Here is a 15,317-nt window from a genome sequence, read left to right on the forward strand (position 1 = left end):
CAGTGCTAACCACTATGCTACCGTGCTGCCCACGTCTGTACTGGTCCTTTGGCCCACGTCTGTACTGGTCCTTTCTCAAATAATCCAAAACTCATTCCACTGACCTGTTCCTTCCATAGCCCTCCATCTTGCACTGTTCCAGATACTTATCTACTATTCTCTTAGTAGGGTGCAATTCCTCCAAAACCAGCTCAAGCAAAATCCTAAACTCTGCATTGAAATAAATTCTCCATTGCCTCTCACCTTAGTGAGTTGAAATGGGTTGGAAATCTTCCTCTTCCATGCCCATCTTATGACCTTTATTATTGCCAGATATTATTTACTTTTTGCTTACAATTTCAGATACCAGCAAAGAAATTCCATGTCATGATTTGCTTTTTGAAAACAATCAGTAATACCAACAACTCTATTGCTGGTAATTATGCTGCCTGTCAAAGGAAATTGTATTCCGTCTCAAAACCACCCCTAATTTTAATTTGTCTATTATCTTAGAGACAGCAATGGTAGTTTTATAGTTTTGTTACAGTTGAATGAAGCTTAGTTCAGTAAAGGACAGCTTAGAATATCAGTAATTTCGTCTATAGTGTTTTGATACTAAATAATACAGCATCTCCTGTAGAACTCCATACAGTTGAACCACAGAAGGAAATATAATGATAGCAATCGCCCCCCCCCCCCCCCACTCCCTCACGCCGGTGGGAGAATCGCGGGGGCGCTGGGTGAGTCCCGCCACGCCGCCCCAGCACCCGCACGCGATTCTCCCACCCTCCCCCCCTCGCCGCTCGGAGAAACGCCGCTCGCCGTTTGTAACGGGCGCTCAAAAGGGGTCTGGCCCGCGATCGGTGCCCACCGATCAGCGGGCCGGCCTCTCTGAAGGACGCACTCCTTTCCTCCACCGCCATTTCTTGCAGGGCACCCGCAGGGAGGACGGCAACCGCGCATGCGCGGGTGACGTCATTTACGCGGCGCCGCTTTTACATGGCGCCAAGGACCCGGCGCACGTAAATGACGCGGAACCGCTCCTAGCCCCCCGGGGGTGGGAGAATAGGGGGCGAGGAGCGGCCTCCGACGCTGGAGTGAAACACTCCGATTTTCACTCCGGCGTTGGCACTTAGTCTCCCGATGGGAGAATCCAGCCTAATGTTCCTAGAGCAAGTGTATTTGAAAGTGGGAATCATGTGTTGCACAGAATGTATACTGCAGAAAGCCTGCGATGTGACTAAGAGCACACCCTCTTGTGTATATCTGTATCTTGTGGAATGCGTTTTGTCAAGAGTTCCTGCTGCTGCTTTGGAAGCCTGAGCTCTCATTCTGTATACACTTGAATAAAGTTATTGTACTGTCCCAAAGTCTCTGCTGTTACCATTACCACCACAACAGTTTGTAGATAGAGATGGAAAGTCATATTTTCAATTTCTTTTACTGAATAAGGGTCAAAGATGTTGATTTTTACATCAAAACAAGGCACCTGACATTCAAAGAAATCACCATCTCCTTCCAGTTAACAAAAATATCAGCACCATAGATTTCCACTCACACATTTACACAAACGCTTGCTACCAGTCAATGCCAGTTTCCACTGTCCACCTTTGTACATTTACAGATATGGACGATAACTTAAAAGCCACCTGAACTTTATAACCAAACCAAACGCTGAGACACAAGAATCAGGCGAGGCTCATGTGCCAGAATTAATCTGCTTCGATCACCACAATATGAAAGGTAGGGGCTGTAATAATAGATTCTCACACATAGAATGCCGACAGTACAGAAGGAGGCCATTTGACCCACGGAGTCTGCACAGACTCTCTGAAAGAGCACCCTCCCTGGGCCCTCTCCCCGCCCTAACCCTGTGTAACCCCCATCTAACCTACACATTCTTGGACACAAAGGGGCAATTTTAGCGTGGCAAATCCACCTAACCTGCACATCTTTGGACTGTGGGAGGTAGCTGGAGCAGCCGAAGGAAACGCACGCAGACACGCGGAGTACGTACAAACTCCACACATTCACCCAAGGCCAGAATTGACCCCAGTTCCTGTCACTGTGAGTCAGCGGCGCTGGAGCGTAGGAGGCTTAGGGATGAACTTATAGATGTCTATAAAATAATGAGGAGCATCGATAAGGTAGATAATCAACATTTTTTCCCAAAGGTAGAGGAGTCTAGAACTAGAGGGCATAGGTTTACGGTGAGAGGAGAGAGATACAAGAGAGACCAGAGGGGAAATTTCTTTACAGTGGGTGGTGAGCATCTGCAATGAGCTGCCAGAGGCAGTGGTAGAGGTGGGTACAATTTCCCCTTTAAAAAGCAGTTAGACAGTTACATGGGCAGGGTGGGTAGAGAGGGATATGGGCCAAATGCAGGCAAGTGGGAATAGCTCAGTGATAGAAACTGGGCGGCATGGACCAACTGGGCCGAAGGGCTTGTTTCCATGCTGTAAACATCTATGACTCTATTAAAAGCTCTAGCTGCTGTGTATAAGGTTGTTGAACTACAATTTAATTCTAAATTTGGTGAATGAATGTCGGTTAATCGGTCCTTCACACACAATACCAGCATCACTTTCCTTCTGCCTATCTGACTCACTGACATTTTACATTGTAACAACCTCCATGTGACCCACAGGGATGACCCAATTGATCTCCCCATGGGGCTGGTAGCACTGAGGGCCGGCGGCGTAGGAGCTGGGACTCGTGAACCATGTGTAATGTTCTTTTCGGATGGCCTGATTTGTATTACAAGATCAATTTATTAACATTAACTGTGGGTAAACTATATACAAAACAAGATATACAAAAGTAAGATCAAGCATAAGGAAACTCTCTCTCCAGCTTCCTCCAGCCAGTCTGAGGGGTCACCTGACTAACATTTACTTAAATACTAATGAGTCCTGGTGGTTAGTCGGTGAATTACAACACAACCATGATGTCATGACACCAGGTACTTAAAAGCCTGCAAGGACTGGGCCTGGCATGATCGGTAGTCCCTGCAGGGACTTATGTGCAGTATGTCGCGTTGCGGCCTTCACTTTTGTTTGCCTAAATAAACCTTTGTTGTTCAACTCCTCAGGACTCCTGAAGATATTACATACATGTCTCCTTATGCCTTTCTTTTATCACAAATGTACATCTGAACATTTATTTCCTTTCATTGCTCACCACTATTTCCATTTCACATTTTACTGTGTTAAATTGCAGACAATTTTCATTAGGTGGTTGTATGTCAATTGTTAAGTGTAGCATCACCTAGTGGCCTAACCCAAGCACTACAACAACAGAGCATGAAAAAACAGCAGCAATATTAAGTTTCATTTTGTCACTACAGTGCATACGATGGAAGTTATTGATTGGAAAAATGTTCCAATAGTCCCTTTCTGTTCCATTCTTCATGGAGATACAGGCTTACAAAAATGAAAGGGGTTGGCTAAAGACCAACTGATCCAGTGAATCAATAAATGAAAGGCATGTCTAATGAACTCAGGTGAATGCTTTGAGAAGGTAACGTGCTGGATTTGATGGACACAGTAGTTGGACTGTCTACTGGCTGCAGAGCCAATGGCCACACCATCACTGCCATTCCTGGACATCCTGATGTCACTAAAAAGACAATCAGGCACCTGGCTTGCCAGCATTAGGGCTCGGGGCTGCAGGACAGATTCCCTGCCTCTTTTCAGCCAATCAGAGGTCCGCACCACAAAAATGAGTGTGCAGGGAATTGGAGGCAACTTATTGGCATGGATAGGAAATTAGTTAGGAGGTACTGAATCCTTCCAGTAGACTGCCATTTCTTTGAAAGGGCAGTTATGCTTAGTCCCACATCGCCTCTTTTTTATCTGTAACCCTATAATTTCCTCATGCACATTCCATTTGAAAATTATTTATGGTTTCAGATTCCAACACTTTTTCACATAATGTGTTCCAGATCCTGATCACTCTCAGTGAAACCTTTCTCATCTTTAGTTCTTTCGCCAAAGATTTTCAATCTACGACCTCAGTTATTGACCCATTTGCGAGAGAGAAACAGGTGAATTTAGAGATTTCCCTGATATGCAATGTCACAGGCTAAATACGCAGTTGGTCAAATTGCTAACATTATAATGCAATGAAGCAGCCATTGAGCAATAAACTCAAAACGGCACATGTGTAATGCAACACGTGGGTGCTATAATCATATTGAAAAAACCTGGATCCTTCACGGTTTCTGACTTTACAAAGTCAGCTAGGTTCTATGAGATCTGTTACTCTAAATTAGGTTCAGTCATGCATTTGGACCTCTACATAAACAAGGCTGTCATTAACACCATAGCTGATTGATTGTTCTTGACTAAAACTAGATTTTTAAAGTATCGCACTACAGCCACTAACGCAATTAGCGACTGCAATGGAAAACTAAATTCAAAACACATAGATGAAACAAACTAGACATATCAAGTTCATGTCAGTTTTACCTTGACTGATGAAGAAGCGTACAGCATATCTTCCAGGAGAAAATGGCAGCACTGGTTCAGATATCCTTCACAGAAGTCCTGAATCAATTGCAGATTATATAGGCCATCGGCCAATGACATGGTCTCCTTCAAGCAAATATCTGAGGAAACAAACATTTACAATGATTATGCATCAATAAGTCTTCCTTCTCAGATATTCTTGGCAACCATGTTTCCAAGGGAAAACTAATAAAGAATGATCCTTAATAGTCTCCTTAAGTTTGAACATAATAATAATAGTCTTTATTAGTGTCACAAGTAGTCTTACATTAACACTGCCCCTAGTCGCCACATTCTGGCACCTGGTCAGGTACACAGAGGGAGAATTCAGAATGTCCAATTCACCTAACAGCATGTATTTCGGGACTTGTGGGAGGAAAGCGGAGCACCCAGAGGAAATCCACGCAGACACGGGGAGAACATGCAGATTCCGCACAGACAGTGACCCAAGCTGGGAATCGAACCTGGGACCCTGGTGCTGTGAAGCAACAGAGCTACTCACTGTGCTATTGTGCTACCCTGTCTGAATTAAAGTGACTACAGAACTTCCAGGTTCAATGCCCATACTGATTTTGCTTAAGTACCATTTGGTCTTACCAGCCAATTGATTTTTTTTGGTTAATCAGATAGCACTCAGCTTCAAAAAGAGTTTGGCAAAATCTTTTAGATTCATTTTTTTCCCACTTATTTTATTCACAAACAGTTGAATAAGCCAGCAAAAGCTCACTGCCTTTATGCCCATCTTGAAACAAAGAGGAGGATGATAATACTGCTGGTTTTAAACCTGGCTGCATGTTGGTCATCAGTAGCAGAGACCTTCATCACAGTTTATCACAGCTGTACAGTATCCTAATGCACAAGCTCAGGGCACCATTTAATGAGACAACGGCCACATAATTTGGGGCTAATTGAAGTTTCTTAATATAATGAATTAATGGGAAGAATTCCTCTGCATGTTATGTGTAGCAGGATCAGATGTGTGCTCTATATAATAATTTTGAAATGGGATTGCATAAAGAGGAAAATTTTCTTTGCTGTCTTCATCAATATGAGAGATGTTTCTTCTGGAGAATAAATACAGTGGAAAGGGAGGAAAATCGTGAACCTGTGTTTTTTAACAAAGAACTCAGGAGAGTACATTGTAAGAAGTTTTAAATGACCAGGCTGGTAGCTGAGAACTCCTTCAACACATAGGTCCTGAAAACCTTTGGGTTGTGTTCCTGCCAGAAGGTCAGAAGCAGAACTCCACCAAAGCAAACAGCTTTGTTCTTCATGAGGAAAACTCAAAAGAAAGCAGAACCACTATTGCCATGTACTTTAATAATTTCTCCATAGTTACACAGGCCCTATTGCAGTCATTTACCAGAGACCTTAAATGTTATCACGTTGCCTTAAGCAGAGGCGGTTCTGCTCACAGTATAAAACAAAGCTCTCAATGTGCATAGTGGTGAAGAACAGAATTCAGTTTGGCATGTGGAGAGGGAGGGTAAACCTCTGGGAAACAGGCAAATCAGGAGCTTTTGTTAACTTGGTACTCCTGCGGCCAATGATGACGTCAAGCATCTCGACAAAAACATGATACATGATAAAGAAGGAAGCTCCCTCTAGATTGAATCCTAAGTTATTTCATTACAGGAAAACAGGATACATTCTTGGATACTGGATCCTTTCTAAAAATTGGAGACTCACCTTCCATTCGGATAATATCGGGACAGTAAAAATGGATCAATGCAGCTAACGCGCAACCATCTGTGGTGTCCTTCAAGAGATTTTCTACTGGTGAGATGCAAGGCAGCTGTTTGGGTAGAATTTGATCTTTCCTGTAACGGGCCTATCATCAAATAACAGAGGCAGTTAGACAAATAAATGTATTTGTAGAAGGAACAGCAAACACTTAAAAAAATAAAAACTTAAAATCTCTTCTCTCAAAATAACAAGATGTTTAAAAACTGTGCTCACATAACTCACTATTTTTCAGTAATCTGGGACGAGGCCAATTTAAATTCACTTCCTTCAGCATTTAGGTTTGATCATGAAAACACATGGCATTAACAAAATACCGAGATTGTTTCCATTCTGCAATCATGCAGCCAGATTTAAATAAAAGCAAATTACTGTGGATGTTGGAATCTGAAACAAAAACAGAAAATACTGGACAAAATCAGCAGGTCTGACAGCACCTGTAGAGAGAAAATGGAGCTCACGCTTTGAGTCTGGATGACTTTGTCAGGCCTAGCTTTGACAGCCATCCAGGCTCAAAACATTAGCCCCCTTTTCTCTCCATAGATGCTGTCAGACCTGCTGATATTGTCCAGCATTTTCTGTTTATTTTTTATAAATTTAGAATATTTAATTCATTTTTTCCAATTAAGGAGCAATTTAGCGTGGCCAATCCATCTATCCTGAACGTTTTTGGGTTGTGGGGGCGAAACCCATGCAAACACGGGGAGAATGTGCAAACTCCACACGGACAGTGACCCAGAACCGGGATCAAACCTGGGACCTCGGCGCCGTGAGGCAACTGTGCTAACCACTTGCGCCACCATGCTGCCCTCAGTATTTTCTGTTTTTGAGACAAACTTAACTTCCACTTATGGTCCTAAACCGGTTATGGATTTTGAGCGGCAGGCATTTGGTGTTTTTTCAAAAAGCCTTTTAACATTTATGTCCAATTTTATAATCCACTGACCTAACTGCTGTTTGTAGCAGCCAAAACATCAAACAAAACCATTAAAATACCCACATCAGCATCCCGGGCACCATATGAATACTCGTCTATTTCTTCACTATGGCGAAGGTGAAATTAAATGTACTGAAAGTGCTTGTGGAGGACGCAGAGTTACATTGACGTCAGTATTACAAAATATCTAAATCATTTTAACAAAAGGCAAAATAGAATTTTGCCATCAATATATATCTTGCAAGCCTGTACCTCCAGAACTCTGATGGTGCCACGGACTTGCTTTAATGTGACTCTGGAGATCTGCCTTTTGAGTACGTCTCCCTGGACTACATTTCTTCATGCAAGGAGCCAGCTCTGAGCATCAAGATGCTCTGAAAAGACCAGTGTAATTGTCCAAATTGCCTCCAACAGCCTATGGATGTCAGCTCCAAATGAATATAAACTGAGGAGAATAGGTCATTATTCTGCTGCTGCCTTTTTAAGACTAAATAAGAATTGGGTAAAAGTGAGGGAAAGATGGTACTGGCATGTAAACTAATGATTGTTTATGTTGCAAGTTGAAAGCTGGAATGAATTACCTCACTTGTAAACAAGTTCTCTCTGTTGACCAGCAAAGTATCATACCATATGTAAATGCATCTATAAACATTTAAGTGGTGTTATGATTCGGGCAGGCTGAAGAAGTGAGTCACCTCTTTCACTCTTCCCAGAGTTTCAGTAGGAGGTCTTATGGAACAGTGGTAGTGCCCCTGCATCTGGACCAGAAGCTCCAGGTTCAAGTCCACGCCAGGATTGTTGGTCATGGAAGGAGCATTCATAACACGGTTCAACGGGCTGATAATCAGCTCGGGATCCTTCTGGCCCTTCCCCAAAGGGAAAAACAGCATATGTGAAGATACACTTAAAAAAAGTAGAAGTGACTTGAGACACAAGCTTTATATGGAGGCCCAAACTTATAGAACATAGAACAGTACAGCACAGAACAGGCCCTTCGGCCCTCGATGTTGTGCCGAGCAATGATCACCCTACTCAAACCCACGTATCCACCCTATACCCGTAACCCAACAACCTCCCCCCCCCCCTTAACCTTACTTTTTAGGACACTACGTGCAATTTAGCATGGCCAATCCACCTAACCCGCACATCTTTGGACTGTGGGAGGAAACCGGAACACCCGGAGGAAACCCACGCACACACGGGGAGGACATGCAGACTCCGCACAGACAGTGACCCAGCCGGGAACCGAACCTGGGACCCTGGAGCTGTGCAGCATTTATGTTAACCACCATGCTACCGTGCTGACACTGGCCAAGTTCCTAGATAAACGTCGCGTCAGAAAGCTTTACTGGAAAAATCCCCCTTGTAGCAATCATCAGATGTGAGAAAATCATTGTGACTGATCTCTTGGTATTATAAACCAATTATTACTTGAAGAGCAATGCATATTTGATTGACAGGTTGCTATTTTTAAAGTCTAATTGTAAACAATAAGTCTGCAGGTTGTGATGACTTTGAATCCTCATAGAATATTATATTAGTTCTTTGACTGTCTCAGCTTCCAGGGGAGGAAGAAAAAGCTTCATTGGTAAGTGGCTGTCAATGTACATTTTACCTTTTGCTCATGTTTCCCTAACTAAAAATTTAGTGTAAATTATTGCAAAAAAGCGATGGTCATAGTATTAACAAGAGTGGCCCAAACATTTCAAGAAAGATACAAACACAACATGACAAGATGGAATATAAAGGAAGCTCAAATGTTTTATTCAAAAAAGTAATGCAATGGGCAGAATTTTCCAGGTGACAGGGTTTCGGAGAAGTGCTAATTGGCTGGAGGCAAGATTTCCACTCCTCAGTCAAGAGGAAGTGGCGTCTTAGAGAGCTGCCAGCCATTCTGAGCGGCTCCAGCAGCACAACTGGGAGCAGTGGCCACTTCTGCAGCTATAAGCAATCCCCAGATTCTCAGCCCTGGGTGTAGGATAGACTTATGCAAGAAGAAAGTCCCCAGGCAAGTTCCGAGTGAATGGGGAGGAAAAGAGGGATGTGGGGGGAACACTTGGGGTAAGGGGAGATCTTGGGAAGTGTTCAATGATAACAGGGGGCCAGTGAAAGAGGCAACCCACTCACATCCTGTGATAGGGAACCTGGAATTCTTCGCTTCTCCGCTCACCAGTCCATGGCCTTACTCCCATTAAAATGAATAGTCAAGTAAATAGAAGGTGCAAGTTCAGAAACCCCGAAGTAGTTCCAGCTATGGACATCCCTGGCTCTGTTCCAGGTTTTCCTGAGTCACCCAGTTTCAGCCAGAGTTCTACAACTAGCCTAAAATGTCTGAATCCCCAGGGAGGATATAAAATACCTTTAAACAAAATTACATCAAGTTCACACGTGTACATTAAAGATCCCACCGGCACAATTGAAGAAGAACTGGGCAACCCCCTGCTTCCCGGCCCCCCAATTGTGGTTACGTTATCTAAAACAGGTCATCTGCTCATTTATCATGCGACTGGTTGTGTGCAAGTTGGCTGCCACTTCCAACTCTAGTTGTGACAGTAACTTCAGAAGTACTTAATTAGTTGTGAGGTGCTTTGGGATGTGAAGGTGTTGTATAAATGCAAGTTTGTCGTCCTTATTTTTTAGATTGGAAACTTCCTTGGTAAATTAGTTGCTCTGAAATTGCATAATTTCGCCATCAGACAGTGTTGCATTATCTGTCGGAGAGAAATGGCTCAAATTGGAATCAGCCTCTGCTACAAGTCTAGGCTTGGACATGATACTTTTGTATCTACAGTGGGTCAAGTTTGAACTGTGGAATCTAATCATGTGCAGCTTACTTAATGTACCAGAATTTCTAATCATCTTGCCTGTGTCTTACTGATATTTAACACCTTCATGGATTATGACCAGGTTTGTGTTTATATTACGAACGGCCTCTAATTACCATCTAATTCATTACACTCGCATTAACTTTCAACTTGACAGATTTTAAATAATTTCTCAAATAAACTGAGATATTTCCTTAAAAAAGAAAACATTCTATGCTAAGGGATGCATGCAGACATGAATGGAAAACTGTAGTCAGGTCCACCTTTAAATAAATGGACAGTGGCTATGAGGGTTAATGCTAGGAAATGATATATCACAGCAGAGTTAAAACTAGCACCATGTTAATCAGCACAGGCTAAAATATTGAGAATGAAATAAGTTATTCACAAATACAATGGGCCACTAGGCATTAAATTCACTTACAGGAACCAGTTTCCAATACCATTTGGTAGGAGACTTCAGAGGAAGCAGCATCAAGGAAAGAGAAAGGATTGAAGCAATGAGATACAAAATAAAATCACAAGTTTGTAAAGGTCACATGCAGTACTTCAAAATTCTTTACTGTCCTTCACCTAATTTCTAATGTCTTAATTTAGGGAAAAGATACAAATGTCGTACGAGTTTGTGAAATTTTGGGCTTGATTTTGAGGTTACCAGAAAAGCAATAGCACCGCATTGACCACAAAGAAAGCTGGCCACAAAGATATAATAACCTCAGTGCTGCAGCCATTTCCTGGCGGCAGTTTAAATCTAGCACCAAATCAAGGGGACGTCTTGCCCTGCAGCAATCATGGTAAGCAGCCAAACACATTGCACACACTGCAAACCAGAGTTAAAAGCAGTTAATACCCATCACTTTTAATTTAAATTTTCAGATAGCAAAATAAATGATGATTAGGGCAAGACAGAAGCTAAAATATCAATATAAGCTTAAAAAAACAAAAGTAGCCAGAATTTTTAAAATCATAATTGATGGTCCACAAATTTAAGGTTAGCCTTTCAGGATGTTCAGCAGCAATTATAAAGTTAGTGTGCCATTAGACAAGCCAGTTTCAGTCCATTCAACAGGGTAGTGTTTTCAAAGTTAACAGTGATAAAAATGAAAATTCTTGATTATTCTTAAGATTTCCCATTGATTGTAATCTGTGTGTGCCTCAAAAGCACACCCTCTGGAGAAGTGTAAAATCATAGACAGCAAATTCTGGATTTCTGTATTATTCTGTGAATGTACGGACACCAGAGGTTGCTGTCAGTTTCAGAGGAGTAATGACAGTGATCTCGAATTGTTTTGGTGCAATTGCCACAGCAAAACCCTGGTCTACAAACATTAGTGTTTGCCATTCTGAGTCTCATTCATAGGCATAAAAATAAGATCAGCATTTCTGTCTCTCAGTGTACTACTATTACAAGTAATACAAGTATTACTATTATATGCAGCAGGGAGTGACAGTTTAAGAATTGCAAAACATGTCCAAGGATTTTTAGAATGAGATCTAAACATTTCCCTGCTCTGTGTCATCAAAGTCTGAACGACCTTGCCTTGAATACAATTGAAAATTTGAAACACGCATAATATTTGGTTACAATAAATGGCTGCAGATTTCAAACTACATCCTCATTAATTTTTCTCTGATTGGTAAAGCTCCTTTGAAGGCGCGATTTAACTTTGCCAAACAGGGCACCAGTGAAAAGAGCCATTTTGAAATCATATTTTAAAAACCCAAAAGGACACTGTATATTTTTGTATGAATATCGCTTGTGAAGTTTTGCATCTCAACTTTGGGCCTTTAGAAAAGCCTTTTTTAAAAACTGTTGGATGGCATATGTAAAGAAATATGATAAAAGGCTGTTGGATAAAAGGGTGATAACATTACATGTACTGTTCCCTGCCAATGTACATTACATGTACTGCTCCCTGCCAAACCCCTGGACTGCCCAGCAACCAGTTTGTGCAGCAAAATAAATGCTCTCGAAAAATTACAGTTTTGAACATTGCGTACATGTCCAGGTGTGGAACCTATAAAGAGAAGCCGAAGAATGTATAATATCCCTCAAATGTAATGACCTATTCATGAAATCTATTTAAACGGGAGTAGTAAGCAGAGGAATCCCACCCCCTAAAATTCCATGGTATTGCCACAAAACAGTACAAACATCTATCAAATAATGTTTCCATAATGTCACATTATCGATCAGAACACATATATTTGAGACTTGGAATGCAGGTCAATAAAATGTTATGAATGTGAAATTTTTTAAGGTGGTTATGTCTTGAACTATTTCTTTCAATTCAAGGTAAAATGGTGCTTTTTCTGCCTGGTGATAAATCACCATGGGGACCCGGGTCAAGTCTTACTGAAACCCAAGTGACAGATTTGACACCTAAACACAGAGGGAGAGGCAGGTGGTCTGGCCTTTTGGGAACTTACTGACTCAGAGACCCTAAACACAGAGAGACACACACAGAGCCCCAGAGAGAGACAGGAACAACAGCTTTTTCAAACAGCAGGGGAAAAAGCTGTTCTCTATTAAGCAAACAGGCAGAATGCAGGTGGCAGCACGTTCTTTGGTTACAGAGGTGGAATTGATGGAAATTTAAGGACTTTGGAAGGTTCACATGACAAGACTGGGAGAAGGAATCACTGGGCCTTGCTGATGGAATTTGGTTCAGGTGTTCTCAGGAGACGGAGCAAAATGAATTTTAACAAACACAGGACATAATGACTTGCTGAAATGGGGGTAGCAAGCCCATCGAAGGCTGGGAGTAACTTTGGACTGGAGGCAGCATTTTAAGCTGGGTGCCAGGGAGAATGGATGCAAGGTTTCGGAGATGGGATGAGAGAGTTTTTTTCTTTGTAAATTTAGAGTACCCAATTATTTTTTTCCCCCAATTAAGAGGCAATTTGGCGTGGCCAATCCATCTAACCTGCACATCTTTCGCTTGTGGGGGTGAAACCCATGCAGACACGGGGAGAAAGTGCAAACTCCACACAGGCAGTGACCCAGGGCCAGAATTGAACCCGGGACCTCAGTGCTGTAGGAAGCAGTGCTAACCACTGCACCACCGTGCCGCCCAGGGAGGGGAGGTTTAAGGAAATAAAGGATTTGTTCCTTGGGGTGGGTGGGTGGGTGGGGGGGGGGGGGGGGGTTGATTCGAGCCTAGAGGAGTTGGGAGTGAAGTATGTGTTGGCACAGGAGGAAGGGTTTAGATACATGCAGGTTTGGGTCTTTGCAAGAAAGGTTTCCCCGATAGCATCGGCCTCTACGTTGCTGGAGAGGGGGTTTGTTTTGGCGATCTACGGGAGGATCCTGAGGAGGACAGGGTGTCTGTAGATGGGATTACGGCAAAGTGGGAGAAGGAGCTGGAGGTGCATTAGGGGAGGGATTATGGTGTGAGGTGCTGCAGAGGGTGAATGCCTCGACTTTGTGAGCGAGGTTGGAGCGGATACAGCTGAAGATAGTATACAGGCACACCTCACAAAATTGAAGATGAACCAGCTGTTCGAGGGGATGGAGGATGTCTGTGAGCGATGTGGGAGGACTCCCGCGAATCATGTTCATATGTTTTGGTCCTGCCCGAAGCTGGAACGATTTTGGAGGATGGTATTTAGCACAATCTCCGGGGTCTCGCATGTGGATGTGGAGCCAATTCCCCTGGAATCCATATTCAGGGTGTTGGACTGGCTCGAGTTGCAGGCGGGTGCTGAAGTTTTAGCCTTTGCCTCGCTGATCACTAGTAGGCAGATTTTGTTGGGGTGCAGGTCAGCTTCTCCACCCTGGGCCTCAGCATGGCAGGGTACCTGCTGGAGTTTTTGACCCTGGATAAGGTGAAGTTCGAGCTGGGGGTGGGGGGGGGGGGGGGTGTGAAGGAGGGGTTCTAAAATTGTTGGGGTGATTCAACATGCACTTTCGGGAGTTGTTTACCATTGACTGTTGGGGGGGGGGGGGGTAGTTGGTGGGGGTGTCCTGGGTTTGCGTGGGATTATTTTTTATACTGCTGGGGTTGTCCTTTTTTTCTTTTGTATGGTGAAAATTGGCCAAATAAAAATATTTTTAAAAAATTAATGTTTAATCAATATTGATTTTAGTTTGTTACAGTAAAAGTCTTAAAACGTGGATTTAATTTTCCAATTAAGGAGCAATTTAGCGTGGCCATCTTTGGGTTGTGGGGTGAGACCTAAGCAGACAGAGGGGGATTTCTACACGGACAGTGACCCGGGGCCAGGATTGAACCCAGGTCCTCAGCATCGTGATAAAACGTGGGATCTTGTTGTGTGATCCTTTGCATCAGTCACTAGGAATGCAAATCTTTTTTTGACCCAAAGTTAGCAGTCTCTACAGGGATCATAACAAAAGACATACATTGAAGACCAGCTACTCGGATACAGGCTGTTAGGATGGATAATGTGTGCAAGAACTATTTACGGTATCTAATGGTAAACAGTACAAGCATTGCTTGACTATTCTCCAAATAGATACTCAATTTAAATTTTCTTTACAAAGCAGCATTTGCCCTAACACCAACAGTATATACAAGTACTGTATATACTATAAGTATATAAATACTTATAACTAATATAAGTATTATTTCATGTGTTTTAAATAGCTTGGGACAATTGATGTGCAGAGGATGGTGACTATACATCTGTGGACTGTCTCCTGAATGAATTTGTTAATCGCAAACTTTACAAAACAAAAGTGTCAGATGGAAGAGTATGGGTGGTGGTGGTGGATCTTAATGAACAACCGCAAAAACCACAATTGCATACGGAACAACCTTTCTCAAAATCACCACCAAAGGCTGAGCGAGGGTACAAACTGCAGCAGGGATACCTATATTGCCCTGCTCAGCAATAATAGAGGGACTGTTGTAACTAATAGATCTCCACTGTGTCATGTGACAGTATCACTGCATCAAATGGGATAGATTTTAAACAGTTCAAGCAACTGAAAACTGGGAATCTATGAGGTACTGTGGGCCATGAGCATCAGCAGCAGAATTGTATACAACCACAATTTGAAACCTCATGGCTCTGCACATTACCACTCTAACATTTTTTGCACTGAGTGCTGAATTTGGGTGCATTTGAGTGCTATAGTGAGAGTTTGGTGACTGAGGGAGTTAGGGGAGGAGGGAGTAAGGAGCTCCTTTCATTTCATTTCCTACATTTCCTCAAAGAGCGTGAAAGGAGCCGGGAGTTTACCGAGAGTACAGCTGACTGGGAGCAGAGTCGGAGGGCGGAGTTCCAGTTGGTCCATAGTGCAGCTATATTCTGTAAGGTAAGAGGGGATGGAGGCTAGGGCAGTTGCATGCTCCTCCTGTA

The 15,317-nt window shown here is 42.8% G+C and overlaps 1 protein-coding gene across 2 annotated transcripts in view; it reads right to left on the reverse strand.

Annotated features, from left to right (window-relative positions):
- camsap2a (calmodulin regulated spectrin-associated protein family, member 2a) overlaps positions 1-15,317 on the reverse strand; it is a 233,623-nt gene that overhangs the window by 69,342 nt on the left and 148,964 nt on the right. The window contains exons 5-7 of one of the 2 annotated variants that reach the window (XM_038794806.1): positions 10,417-10,449; positions 6,177-6,318; positions 4,449-4,588 (exon numbers count right to left, since the gene is read on the reverse strand). In XM_038794806.1, the coding sequence (XP_038650734.1) occupies positions 4,449-4,588; positions 6,177-6,318; positions 10,417-10,449 (315 nt within the window). The remainder of the gene's footprint in view (positions 1-4,448; positions 4,589-6,176; positions 6,319-10,416; positions 10,450-15,317) is intronic. The other variant, XM_038794807.1, reaches the window with a different exon arrangement.

Source organism: Scyliorhinus canicula, chromosome 4 (assembly GCF_902713615.1).
Source record: "Scyliorhinus canicula chromosome 4, sScyCan1.1, whole genome shotgun sequence".
NCBI classification, from domain to species: domain Eukaryota; kingdom Metazoa; phylum Chordata; class Chondrichthyes; order Carcharhiniformes; family Scyliorhinidae; genus Scyliorhinus; species Scyliorhinus canicula.